This window comes from Gastrolobium bilobum, unplaced genomic scaffold (assembly GCF_033153095.1).
Source record: "Gastrolobium bilobum isolate Gb01-03AN ecotype WA unplaced genomic scaffold, APGP_CSIRO_Gbil_v1 utg156608, whole genome shotgun sequence".
Classification (NCBI taxonomy): domain Eukaryota; kingdom Viridiplantae; phylum Streptophyta; class Magnoliopsida; order Fabales; family Fabaceae; genus Gastrolobium; species Gastrolobium bilobum.
This window is the reverse complement of record NW_026897759.1, coordinates 14,217-28,347: the sequence shown is the minus strand read 5'-3', so window position 1 is coordinate 28,347 and position 14,131 is coordinate 14,217. Positions and strand designations below refer to the sequence as shown.

General features: G+C 34.0%; 3 protein-coding genes across 5 annotated transcripts; 2 read left to right on the top strand and 1 right to left on the bottom strand.

The window, feature by feature from the left end:
* The first annotated feature begins 286 nt into the window (after positions 1–286).
* On the top strand, positions 287–4,823 carry LOC133309983 (putative leucine-rich repeat receptor-like protein kinase At2g19210). Its single transcript, XM_061510863.1, has 13 exons — positions 287–433; positions 587–1,133; positions 1,290–1,765; positions 2,133–2,283; positions 2,357–2,428; positions 2,600–2,668; positions 2,747–2,827; positions 2,951–3,111; positions 3,345–3,568; positions 3,654–3,780; positions 3,857–3,919; positions 4,007–4,196; positions 4,322–4,823. The coding sequence occupies exons 1-13, from the start codon at positions 307–309 to the stop codon at positions 4,737–4,739; spliced, it is 2,706 nt and encodes a 901-aa protein (XP_061366847.1). The 5' UTR covers positions 287–306; the 3' UTR covers positions 4,740–4,823.
* A 512-nt stretch (positions 4,824–5,335) lies between these two features.
* LOC133309979 (GDSL esterase/lipase APG-like) lies at positions 5,336–7,462 on the top strand. The gene is made up of 5 exons (XM_061510853.1): positions 5,336–5,615; positions 5,722–5,852; positions 5,928–6,161; positions 6,304–6,559; positions 6,665–7,462. The coding sequence occupies exons 1-5, from the start codon at positions 5,375–5,377 to the stop codon at positions 6,859–6,861; spliced, it is 1,059 nt and encodes a 352-aa protein (XP_061366837.1). The 5' UTR covers positions 5,336–5,374; the 3' UTR covers positions 6,862–7,462.
* A 2,976-nt stretch (positions 7,463–10,438) lies between these two features.
* On the bottom strand, positions 10,439–13,945 carry LOC133309980 (protein CHUP1, chloroplastic-like). 3 transcript variants are annotated; one of them, XM_061510854.1, is made up of 5 exons: positions 13,807–13,945; positions 13,214–13,491; positions 13,020–13,108; positions 11,493–12,278; positions 10,444–11,409 (listed from the first exon to the last, which is right to left on the bottom strand). In XM_061510854.1, exons 2-5 carry the CDS (start codon positions 13,359–13,361, stop codon positions 10,690–10,692), a joined length of 1,743 nt encoding a protein of 580 aa, XP_061366838.1. In that variant the 5' UTR covers positions 13,362–13,491; positions 13,807–13,945; the 3' UTR covers positions 10,444–10,689. The 3 variants fall into 3 exon arrangements, with proteins under 3 accessions (XP_061366840.1, XP_061366838.1, XP_061366839.1); XM_061510856.1 differs by lacking the exon at positions 13,807–13,945 and having other exon boundaries at positions 10,439–11,394; positions 11,496–12,278; positions 13,214–13,770; XM_061510855.1 differs by lacking the exon at positions 13,807–13,945 and having other exon boundaries at positions 11,493–12,275; positions 13,214–13,767.
* Between the last annotated feature and the right edge of the window lie 186 nt (positions 13,946–14,131).

Here is a 14,131-nt window from a genome sequence, read left to right as displayed (position 1 = left end):
TGGTGACGTAGGTCTAATGCACCCTCTATTTCAATTAGGAGTAATTGTTCTTTGATAACAAGGTGACTTGTACGGGGATACCTACAGGTTTTTTTTTTAAAAAAAAAAAATCAATAGTGTCATAAGACACGTCCCATAAGTATAAATTTCTCAACCACTCCATACTGCTCTACAATAAATCCCTTGGCTTTTTCTTCTTATCACAAAACATATACAGGGTTTGATAATATATTCTTGTAACAACTAGTTAATTCTTCCTAAGATTGCATGGCTGGTAAATGGAGATTCCATTTGGCTTGGAGCTCCATGTTTTGGTTTGTCCTTGCATCAGTGTATGCCATTGCAGAATTTAATGGAAAGTCCATAGTTATGGCCACAGAGAAGAACTCTATGCATCACAAACAAGGCAGAAGAAAACTAGATGATGTAGCTGGTGAGTATTTTCTCTTCCTGCTCTGAGCTTGCATCAAATTGTCTGATAATTTAGATTTACTTAAAAAGAAAAAGGTTATTAAAGAAAAGTTCTCTAGTCTTTACTGTTATATCCACAAATTCTTCTGATTCCTGATTGTGTTAATAATTCTAGGCTCCATTTGCATTGACTGTGGGCTATCTGGAGATCTTAAGTATACTGATGACGAAACTCGGATAGATTACACTTCAGATACAGGGTTCATTGACACTGGAACAAACAAAAACATATCTGTCAAGTTCATTCCTGAAATTGCTCAAAGAACCTTCAAAACTGTGAGAAGCTTTCCTCAGGGTAAAAGGAATTGCTACACACTAAGACATCCAGAAGGCAAAGATACTATTTACTTGATCAGAGCAACTTTCATGTATGGGAACTATGATGAGTTGAATCAGCTGCCACAATTTGATCTTTATATTGGGGTTAATTTATGGGATTCTGTGAGGTTTGACAATTCCACTCATGTGGTAATCAAGGAGATTTTACACGTTCCATCGATGGATAATTTATATGTTTGTTTATTGAATACTGATTTGGGAACTCCTTTTATATCAGCACTGGAGGTGAGGCATTTTGATTATTCCATTTATAGAACCAAGTCTGGACCCTTAGCTTTATATAGACGTTTCGATATTGGCTCAACAACTGATGAAATAGTGAGGTGAGTTACTTATAAGCAAAGTCTCTATATACATAATTTGGATTCAAGTTCTGTTTGTCTAGATAAGAATTAATTTATTTATTTTTTTAGTACAATAGATAAGAATTAAATTTAACTTACTTTGATTTGGTTTTTATGTTATTTGATAACATATAGGTTTGACAAAGATTATTATGATCGAATGTGGTTTCCTTACAACTTACCTGATTGTACACCACTCAATACTTCCTTCACCATTGACTCCTTGAACCATACTAAATATCACCTGCCATCAACAGCAATGAGAACTGCTGTGAGGCCTAAAAATGATAATGATTCACTCGAATTTGAATTTGACACCGGATATCCTACTTCAGAGTCCTATGTTTACATGCACTTTGCTGAAATCGAAGATCTTCAGGAAAATGAAAAGAGGGAATTCGACATTACATTGAATGGAAAATTATGGGCTGAGTCTGTAACTCCTATGTATTTGCACTCAACTACAATAGATAGTGAACAGTCCATTAGGGGAAATAAGCTTATGTTCTCTATGCATAAGAAACCATATTCCACCCATCCTCCCATTCTCAATGCAATGGAGATTTACATTGTTAAAGATTTCTTGCAGGCACCTACAGACCAAGAAGATGGTTAGTTGTTTCTTACCAGCTCCTTCTGTTTTTTGTTGTTTAAAGTTAGAGCATAACTGTTAGAAATGTATTAACAGTACAAAATCATAAAAAATGTAATAAAAATCTGACATCTTTCACATTTTTTTCCCAATAGCTAGAAGTTTTAGTATAGTTGGCATATAGCAAAGTATGAGATCTTTGACAAATTGATCTAGATTTCGATCATGTCTTCCTCATTCTTCTAATTAAAAAGGTTGGATTAACACACAAGGTGAGTGGATATTGTCCATGCTCCTAGTATGAGCAGCATGTTACTATAAAATATTGGAAAAATTGGTTAATGAAGATAACAGACTTTGGCAACATATGCTTGTGAGAATTGTAGTTAAGGCTATCATGGAGATCAAGTCACACTACATGTCAACGTCTTTGTTGGGTAAATCATGGCAAGGAGATCCTTGTGCACCATTAAAATACTCTTGGAACGGTCTCAACTGCAGCAATAATGGATATGATTCACCCAGAATAACTGCACTGTAAGTTTTATCTTCCAAAATTCAAGAATTGGCATTAAATAAAGGAAGACCAACATATTTGAACTGCATGCAGAAACCTAGCCTCCAGTGCATTGGGTGGCACAATAATTGCCTCATTTTTGGAGCTCAAATTCTTGGAATCCTTGTGAGTATTAAGTTATGTACAGCATGACGAAATTCGAATATTTCAAAAAAAAAATTGGAAAAAGAAAATAGTACATTTCTTCCCTGTCATTATAGTTGACAAGGGATCCCTTAAGCAACAATTATTAATAAGCAATAATTAATTAAGCTAGAACAATGCATTGTTTTTCAGGGATTTATCAAACAATAGCTTAACGGGTCCAATGCCTGATTTTTCACAACTGCAATACTTGAAGGCTCTGTAAGTTGCAGTGATTTCAATATCTGATATGTCTCATTGGAAATCAAATAAGCCATATGACATGTGCTGTCTTAGCAGCAATTTATCAGGGAACAAGCTTTCAGGTGAAATTCCTTCACTTCTCAAGGAAAGATCAAATAATGGTTCACTTTTATTGAGGTTTGTTTTCATTTAAAATCATGATGTTTGGTTAGTCACTGGCCTAAGCTAGCTGTGAACCTTAGTAACTTTCAAAAAAAAAAAAAAAAAAATTCCTTCTTAAAAACTTTGATATGACTGTAGTGTGGATGGATATCCGGATCTCTGCCTGATGGCCCCATGCCAAGAGGACAAAAAGAATATTGTCCCACTTGTTGCAGTCATTCTTTCATCAGTGGTCTTTTTAATTGTGCTGGGTACTGCACTGACTATCATTTGGAGATGGAGATGCAACAGAAAACCAGGTCTCAGAATAGATATATTTGTTTTACCTTCGGGCTAAATTAAGGGTGTCATAGTTATTGATTTCAAATTGCATTATACTCCTCCTATGTATAAGCCCAAACTAACATTTTGCAATCCAAAATGACTAGGAAAATTTTAATTAATAAAAATGTAAAGGTAACATATATTTAAATTACAATATATAATAGACATGAGGTTTACGATAATCATGAACTTTGATTACTTTGTTTAGCATCAAAGCAAGCTGTGAGATCAAGCGAAGAAATTGTACTGAAGTCAAATAATAAACAGTTCACGTACTCTCAGATAGTAGCTATTACCAATGACTTTGAGAAAATGATTGGGAAGGGAGGATGTGGAATTGTTTATCACGGTTCCTTAAATAATGGCACACAAGTTGCTGTCAAAATGGTGTTGCCAAAATCACCACAAGGTTCTCAGCAGTTTCAGACTGAGGCATGTTTCTTTCCATAGGAGTATAAATGGCATATTTTGAGTTTAAAGAACTGTTCTTGCTAAAATACATTCCGTGTATTTGCAGGCTGAACTCTTAATGCGAGTTCATCATAAAAACTTAGCTTCCTTTCTTGGATATTGTAATGACGTTGGACACTCTGCCATCATCTATGAATACATGGCTTATGGGAACATAGAGGAGTATCTATCAGGTATATTCATTTGTAATTCGATTCATTTCATGCTTGCACAGTTACTTGATTAAGGACTGAATTCAAGTAAACTTAGATGCAAAGAGAGAACCATTGAGTTGGAGACACAGGATTCAAATAGCAGTTGATGCTGCTCAAGGTTAGCATAACACTTGACTACGTTACTTGGTCCATTCCTCACATTACTGTGACAAAAGGATACTGATATTGGAACCTATATGTTTAGGACTCGAATACTTGCATCATGGCTGCAAGCCTCCTATAATCCATAGAGACATTAAGACTGCAAACATTTTACTGAACGAGAAAATGCAGGCAAAAGTAGCTGATTTTGGTTTCTCAAAACTTTTCCCAACTGAAAATGAAAGTCATATATTAACTGCTGTTGTTGGCACATTTGGATATCTTGATCCAGAGTAAGTTTTGTCATACAAACATGGTACTAGACACATAGAACTAAAGAAGGATTTAAGTTGAACATCTCTTTTTCTACCTATTTAGGCTTATTAAAGTCATGATTCAGATGAGTTTCCTTTTACAGATACTACACATCCAGCAGGCTGACTGAGAAAAGCGATGTTTATAGTTTTGGCATTGTTCTTTTGGAGCTTATTACTGGGCAGCAAGCCATAATAAAAGGTCGTGAGAACACTCACATTGTGAAATGGGTTAGCCACTTTCTTGCAAGAGGAGATATACAACAAATTGTTGATCCAAGGATGCAGGGAGATTTTGATTTTGGCTCTATGTGGAAGGCTGCGGAGGCAGCAATAGCTTGTGTGCCTTCAATTTCCATCCAAAGGCCATCAATGAGTTACATTGTCACGGAACTGAAAGAGTGCTTAGAAATGGAAGCAGCTCGAGAACAAGAGGGCACCAATGAGCAAATTTCGAAATCAAACTCGTTTGAAATGAGTGTTGTTGATCTTGAAGCTGATTATGGCCCGGGTGCAAGATGATGATCAAGAATGAGCTTTCCAGTTTTATTTTTTTTATTTCTGTTATATTCAATATAAAGTAAAAGGTATACTGCTTATGTAGAAAGAGAGACAATATTTATCTAGTGTACAAAAGAGGTAAAACTCTTTTAAAGACATGATTATATGATAATAAATATGTTTTATATTGATTGTGGATCAAAAGAGGCCAACTCATTGCCAGTACTTTCAATGCAACAACCGAGTTAACAACTGTGCATGCAGCTCTCTCGTGACTAAGACCTTTCAATGCAACAACCGAGTTAACAACTGTGCATGCAGCTCTCTCGTGACTAAGATTACTATTCTATCTCTGAAGCAGAAAATTTCAACAACTTTCCTCCGCCATATAAATGAAAGAAATAATGTGGACACGAGAGTGTGTGATTAGATAGCAAAATCACATGTTAAGCAAAAGTGAATGGTCTCAGTAAAGTATCAAAGGATGGTCTACAGATGTAACTACTCTACACGTTCTCATTTAATAGCTATGCCCAACTTTAATCCTCCTTCATCAATAGGGGTGGTGAGGGAGGGGTCATTTCAATTGCCATATTATTTCTTGCTTATAACATACAGCAGATAGCCTCCTGAAAATTATTTTTAGCTAGAGAAAGATGAACATCAATAGCAGAGAAGTACTTTTTCTTTTTGCATTTATCTTCCTGGCTAGGGGTAATGCACAAGATACCCTTGTGCCGGCAATCATAACATTTGGTGACTCTGCCGTGGATGTAGGGAATAATGACTATCTTCCCACTCTTTTCAAGGCTAATTACCCTCCTTATGGAAGGGACTTTGTCAGCCATAAATCCACTGGAAGATTTTGCAATGGAAAATTAGCTACTGATCTTACTGGTGAGGAAACAACATCAAACTCGGAACTTACATAGCTTGGATAGTAATGCTACACATATATTCACATATACAATTTTTGTCCTTGTTAAAATGTTTTCTTTTGCAGCTGAAACACTAGGTTTTAAGCGATATGCACCTGCATATCTTAGCCCTCAGGCATCAGGGAAGAACCTCCTTATTGGAGCAAACTTTGCTTCAGCTGCCTCTGGTTATGATGAAAAGGCTGCTATTTTGAATGTAAGTTTGGAATGAACAGTATACACACACACAGCCCTTAGAAAATTCATGTTTTTTTACTTTCTTTTTTGGCAGCATGCGATTCCATTGTCCCAACAGTTAAATTACTACAAGGAATACAAAAGCAAGCTGGCCAAGGTAGCTGGCAGTAAAAAAGCAGCATCAATCATTAAGGATGCATTGTACATATTGAGTGCTGGCAGTAGTGACTTTGTGCAAAACTATTATGTCAATCCTTTGATCAACAAAGCCTTCACTCCTGATCAGTACTCTGCATACCTTGTGGCTGCATTCTCAAGCTTTGTTAAGGTAATTTGTTTTTGTCACTGTGCAAACTCGGGCTAAGAAATGGAAAAATAAGGCATAAGCATCATGAAGTGATCAATATTAGAATACCATAAGTATAACCATACAAATAAAACCAATTAAAGGTGCATTGTTTTGAACGCAGGACTTGTATAGAATGGGAGCCAGGAAAGTTGGAGTGACTTCACTCCCACCATTGGGTTGCCTACCTGCTGCAAGAACTTTATTTGGTTTCCATGAGAATGGTTGTGTCTCAAGAATCAACAGTGATGCCCAAGGATTTAATAAGAAAATCAACTCAGCTGCAACAAATCTCAAAAAACAACTTCCTGGTCTCAAGATTGTTGTCTTTGATATTTTCAAACCCGTCTATGACCTTGTTCAATCCCCTTCAAAATTTGGTAAGCAATGCTAAGAATACGATTCAACATGTGGCATTTATCTCTTGCATGCTGGTTAAGTATGGTATTCATTCTTCTAACCTGTCTTGTGATCATATTCAATAGGTTTTGTAGAGGCAAGGAAAGGCTGCTGTGGTACTGGGGCAGTGGAGACAACATCCTTATTGTGCAATCCAGAATCACTAGGAACTTGTTCTAATGCAACCAAGTATGTGTTTTGGGATAGCGTCCATCCTTCACAAGCTGCTAACCAAGTTCTAGCCGATGCATTGATTGTACAAGGCATATCCCTTATAGGTTAAGGACTCTTAGACTATATATATATATATATATATATATATATATATATATATATATATATATATACAGGGTAAGGATCATTTTACACCAGTGTAAGTTACACTCTTAATCTTGTTCGTTGATCTCATTTATATTTAAGGCTCAAATTTTTTAGTAATGTGAGTCATTGGATACAAGTGGATCAATGATCAAGATTGAGTGTAAGACTTCTAACTCTTACACCGGTGTAAGAATATCCTGCCCCATATATATATATATATATATATATATATATATATATATATATATATATATATATATATACTATGAAGCACCGATACGCATTTTCGATACGTTCTCGATGATACAGGATGTCAATTACCAAAGGATACGTGTCCGATACGTATATCCGATACGTTCAAAAAAAAAATTAAGAAGTATCGGTGCTTCATAGTGTATATATATATACACATCTGTGACACGTTATATAGTTGTATTCCACTAATGATGCAAGTCATGCAAAAGTTTGTTGTTTCTCTTCAGTCTGAAAAAACCTGTATTGTTGTTGTTAAATCTTGTGAAATTTCGTATTAACTCATTTAGAAGTAAACTGGTTATATTTGGAAGGCAATTCTGCATTTCTGTTTAAAAGACACACAGTTGTAGTGATTTATGGGATCTGCCTTTTCAATTGAAATTTGTTTTCTTTTATATCTCAACTTCGTTAATGAAAACCATTTTCCCACAGTGAAATTAACCAATATCTACATTTCTCTTAGTTAGCTCCAAACATGATCGACAATAAACACTCAAATGAGATTTTGAATTTTTTATAACAACGATATAGATACAAAATAATTAATTAAGAAAAATCATATTCTCATGTATATTACATGAGATTGTTATCTGTACGACACTTACATAAAAAAACGTTGTACGACACTTACATAAAAAAACGTGCCTCTTTTTTTTTTCAAAAAATAAAATAAAATTAGTGGACCTCCCTTTGTTTGTCTCTCAAACATGAGAGAGCTTCTTTCCTATTACATTAGAGAAATAATCCCCATTAATTAAAGAGGTGTATTGGATTGAGATTTTAAAGAATTTTAATGGATTATTTTTGGACAAAAACAATCTGTTGGTATTCAATTAAGATTTTAAAGATTGAACAAAAGTTATGTGGTATTCGATTAGGATTTTGAAAGAATTCGTCAGCATTTTAAACAAAGAAAAAACAATTATTCAAAAATCTGACGATTTTAGTTGATTTTGTATTTGCGTGGATTTCGTGAAACATTTTAGTGATAAGTATAAATAGGATGTCTCACTCACAATCTCACCCTAACCCCTAGGATTTCTTGAGATTTCTTTATTACAGTGCTTCTTCTTTTTTTGCGAGCTCAAAACCGGCTCCCGCCATGGGAGCTTTGTCAAAGCTCAAAAATAGCAAATTTTTGAGCGATTTTCATCACAAAACAACCTAGAAACAACAACCTAACAAGATTCTAATCTAATTCATCTCAAAAATAGCAAAATTTTAAGCAGTTTTTTAGAGCTTTCGGAAGTTTAAAATATGATTTTTCAAATTTTAGGTCGCGATTTTTTTTAGCACAAAAAGATGTGATTTTTGTATTAAAAACAACATAAAACAATGGGAAAACAACATAAGAACAAAAAAAAACCCCAATCAATTTTTGTTTTACATCAGTGAAACGAGATCGATTTAAAGAAAGATTGAAACTTTCATAATATTAACCCTATGATTTATAACAATACATTCATGAACGAAATTCCTTCGCTCTAAGAAACGATTTCAAACAATTTGTGTCAATAGATCACTAAAAACTTATTTTTCAAAAGCCCCAAAACAATTTAAGATTTCAATGTATTGATTGAAAATAATTTGAGAAATTTTCTAAACTTTCATGTAATAAAACCCAGAAATTCATATTCGAAATTTTCTTAAAATACTCAATGAAAACATGCATATAATATATGGTTAAAAAACTCTCGTCACATAGAACGAAAATCCCAAAATTTCCAAGATCAATGGCAAAAAATCCCAAACGAAATTTTATCATGAACTTTAGGTTCTATAAGCAAATTATGAATTATTTTAATAAATAAATAAAAATTGTGGGTCTTATAAATCATATATACATAGCTCTGATACCAAATGAAGAAAATAATTTTCATTTGTTAATGCGTGGAGGGCTAGTATAGATATGTGGAGAGCTACTGCTTAGTAGGACATCAAGTTACATCAAATTACTAATTGAGAAAATTATATTAGGTTTTAGTTTTTTTATTAATATCATTGCATTTCTTTGTTATTTTTTGTATTGACTCTTGAAATTTTAAATGTTTGTTAAAAATTCATATGATTTTTTAAAATCTTATAAATCCATGTTATCCTTTCACTTATAAATTCTATTAAAATCCTTTAAAATTCAATCTTATAAAATCTTGATTATAAAAAAAAAATTAAAAATTCTTTAAAATCACTACAATTCTAGATAGTCTTTTAAAATTTATAAGATTCTTTATCTCAAAATAGTTTCTTTCTTCTTTTTTTATACAACTCTCAAAATAGACATTTAAAATCCTAATTCAATACACCCCACTAAGTCTCACCCGATACCTTAAGGTTTAATCATTGCATGAGATTTATCAATCGAACATAACAACTGAATTTCAACACACCCATTTTTGCATGCTAATAGGGATATTGTATGCTTTAGTCTGATTGGTTAATTGCTGGAATTTGTATGTTCTAGGGATAGTCTTACGAATTTCATGACGCATAATTCTTGACCTTAAAACTTGCTTTATGGATTAAAGTAGCACTTATCAATATCAGAGCTAAAGTGATTAGGAGATCATGAGTTCGATCCTCATCACTCCCGCTTTCAGGTGAAATTAAAAAAAGTACAAACTAAACCAAAAAATAGACCTGTACAGTACAAGGTAAAAACATATTCACTTTTTAAGCTCAAAGCACTTTTGCGTAAAACTGTGAGATTTGATCAACATATATGCTGTTATTGCTAACAAGTAGTTGTGATGTTATTAAAAGTTAAGTGCACAGTAGCAAAATGCTTACAATTTGAGGAATGCTATAGCAAAATAGAGTTAAAAATGTCATTACAAATGATGCGGCACACAATTCTCTCATTGCAAATTCACTCCTTTTTTTTTTGGTAAGCACAAATTCACTTAATTTCAAAACATATTACACCATGTTTGTTTGACATTTTTTCCACTGCAAACCCTGTAATTACGCTTCCCAATGCATTTTGTGTTAAATTAACTCTATTGTTCCTTTCGTCAAACGCCTCATAGTGTTTATCTGTACTTAATACAGACCTACCTTTAGCTGGTTTGTTATGGAACCGTACAAAGCATGACATTTCAAGCTTTTTGACCTTTTTAGTGCAATTTCAAAACTATTTACCAGAACATGCGCGACTTTAACGCATAATATCAATGCGTGTTTTTTCATATTAGATTAATAAATAATTTATCAAAAAACTTAGACCGGTAAATACTTATAAATTTGCAATAAAAGGGCAAAAAAGGCGACACCATGTCACTATTCATAAACCAATTGTAAAATTTTTGAGACAAATATCATTTTCCAAGTTAGAAATGCTGTGATAATCTGAACTAAAATACTATCAATGAATGCTTGCCAATGATTAAAAACGCATTCTTACTTGTTATATGGTTGGTGTCTGAACTGGTCCTAACGGCTAATATACTTTGTATACTGTACAGCCTAAATTTCTAATACATAACATTCACAGTCAAAGAGGTATAACTTCTGCATACTGAAAATAAGCTAAAACAAACTAACTATATGATGCTGATCTTCTACGTCTTTGATGTTTAGCACTCGCACTAGAATCTTTTAAAGCTTCTGCATATTTCTCCAAATTAGATTTCTCTATGGCTAAGGAATCAGTGGTATCTCCTTCCTTCATACTCGTCAACCTGGAGAAATCAAAGGAAGTTCTAGATGTGAAAGTGGAAGTTCTAGGTGATGTACTCAGCCCTGGAGAATTGCCATCTTGTTGATATCCAGATTTTTCATGCAATGAAACCTCACTATGGTGATAATGACTATCTTTGCCAAGTATCAGTCTCCTAAGCTTGCTAAAAATTTTGGTCTGGCTTGTGGCGTTAGTCCTTGCAGCAGATGAATTATCAACAGAAGAAAAAACATCACAATCTCCAGAGTCAGTAAGAAAAGAAGCCTGGGAGGAGGACCACTGGTCTAAATCAAAGTCCACTATGCTACCTTGTTCATCAGTATTTGCATATTCAAGTATAAGCTGCTTGGCTTTCTTCTCAGAAGTAGGGCTTAAGCTTTTACTTAAGTCCTTTGCAACTGTTTTACCCAGTGGGGGCTGATAATTCCGTAGTTCATATCGTAAACAAGCATTAATCCACCGCATATACACTAATTCTTCAAGATCTGAACATCTATCACATTGTAGTTGCTCAATTTTCTTCATCAAGGCCTCGTTATCTTGTCTAAGACGCTCATTTTCTTGCTTCATAGCATCTGCCTGCATTCCAAAAGCATAAGGTAAAATTTGTGTCTAACAAACATTAACTGAAGGAAGAGAGGAGCATGTGAAAATAATCTTACCACATCTGTGTCTCCCAGAACAGCATTTGCAAGCATCTGGGTAGAATCCAATCTTCGAGCTAAGTCAGAGTTTTCTATCTGCAATTTTAAGTTAGATTTCCTCAACTCTTCTGCTTCAGACTCTAGACCCTTTAGCTTTTGCAGCTTTATTTGAATATCTTGATCAGAAGCAACATCTTTGCATTCTTGGTCTTGCAACTTGGAAACTCTTTGTTGAAGAGTTATGATCTTCTCCCTATTCCGTTCAGCTTCATACCTTATTTTCCTCTTGAGCAGTTTTACTTTAGCTTCTGCAGCCTCAAGCTCAGCCAGCACTTTTGCATGATCAGCAACCTCTTTCTCTAATCTCAAATTCTCAGACTGTAAGGTCTTAACCTTCAGATTGAACATTTTCGCCTCCATATTACTTATCTTCAATCTATTTTGGAGCTCCATCACTGCTGTTTCTTCCTCTCTTAGACCATAGTACTCAAGCAATTGAACCTCAAGACTTTGTTCCCTGTCTTGAAGCATTCTAATCATGTTCCTGAGTTGCCTTATCTCTTGCTCATGGTCATCCTTCTCAGGATCTGCGCATGATATAGAAGATCCTACTTTTAACCTTGGTGCTTCTAAATCTTTCTTAAAAAAATTTCCGACAATGGTGGCTCCCAAGTCTACTTCCTTAACAATATCATTAAATTCAGGTAGGAGGAACTCATCTTTCTCTTCATTTTGCTTACTGCTAGGAGAGAGACCAGTAGGAAAATTGTCACTTATCGCCCTGTCGATGCATGTTTCTTCCTGCTATAAAGGAAAATTAATCACCCTACATTACTTCACTTTTTTTTAAGAAAAAACATCTTAGAAGTTTTTTCCAACTTTATATAATGTGTATATTTAACTTTGTTAATTGCTAGCTACAGCCTACAAAAAGATAATCAGAAGATAAAAGCTGCACATTTATTCGTTTCCATAAAAGCATGCTAGACACACTGATGATAACAAACAGAGAAGGTTTCAATGTTGGAATTAAATTGGCTGTCCGAAAATTTCCTTAACTCCTCACAGTAGTTTATTTTTCTCATTTTCCTACAACAATTTCTATATAGATAAAAAGCATATGCGTTCCCAGCAGAAGTTGACAAGCTTTTTTTATATGCCCCATGGGGTAATCAACAAAAGAAAAAGCATTTTTTTTCCTTTTATTTTTGCAAATGGGAAAAAAAATTTATGAAGTTATGGTTTTAATTTCTCAAGATCACATTTTAAAACTTCCAATTTATTAATAAGATTTCAGAAATATAATAAACCAGTCATTTGTATGTAGCATTATAGCTACAAAATGAAGGAAAAATCATTCTCCGCTATCAATAATTATTGAGTTTAAATTTGACCGAGTGTAAAGTTTTTACCCAATTGTGTTGGCACTTGGCAAATTAGTAAAAATTAAATCTCAATTAAAAATACATCTAAAAAAATCAGAAATCTGCTATTTTCTCATGTAACTTGCAGTATATATTTGTACCCAAAAAAAAAAAAACTTACAGCATATAGAAAATTTCCTTCTGAAACAGTGTTGCAAGTATTTAATGCTTCTCCTGTACCTCCTCCTAAATTAACTTCATTCCCATGATCTGAGAAAGACATTATACACAAAGAGAATATCACTTAGATTCATCATTTGAGGAAACAAGGGGACAAAAACAGAGATAAAACATTGATACGAGGCAGAAACAAACCTGAAGGAGATCCTGTGTGTGAATCAGTGGAGGGCTTGGTTTTACTAGTTCTGAGGCGTGAGTAGAGAAATCCAGCAAATGAAATAGCCAAAGCCAAACCAAAATTCAGTAGAATAGGCTTCATACCCATCTCCTCTCTGATCACCATTATCAACACAATTAATCTAATTTCTCTTTAATTCAAGAAGAGAGAGAAAGATCATATAGCTCTTCCTCCTCATCAGCATCATCCATCTCAAACCCACGAAAAGATCATAAGACTTATTTATGATTTATGCCTAGAAACGCAACAAACATCATAGTTAAGCGAAGTCCAGATATTAATTAGGAAAATCCAACATACACAAGACCACAAACCATTCGATTCCTAAGAGCTACGTCAAATCAAATCATGCGAGGCCTACTAGTACCTACTGGGTTAGATTGATTCTACACACAAGCGATAGTATTAAAAAAATCGAAAAAAATAAAATAGCACATGATCAATCACTAAACTAACAAAAATAAATGTATCAGAGGTAACATGAATAAGCAAAAACTCGAATCAAATTATGAAACAAGAAAAAAAAAAATTGAGTAAGGAAGATAAATACCCAAAACCCAACACAGATTAACATGAAACAGCAACAGCTGAAGTGTGAAGCACATAAAAGTCTCTGTTTTTTTAGCTTTATTCAAATGGGCCGAACAGAACTATGACGTTTTGAAGTTTGTCTTTTGGCAGAAGCTTCGGTTGCGTGTCAGGTTGTCCTTCTCATGACCAAAAAACAATTGGGTATGAACGCATTCTTAAAAAAATTATGTCTTTACCAATAAACATTGGCCATTGGTTCTTGTCTTTTGTGATGGCAAATGCGATGTGGAAAGTGGGTTATGTCTATGTCAGATAAAGAAACAGAACTTCGAACATAGAAATTG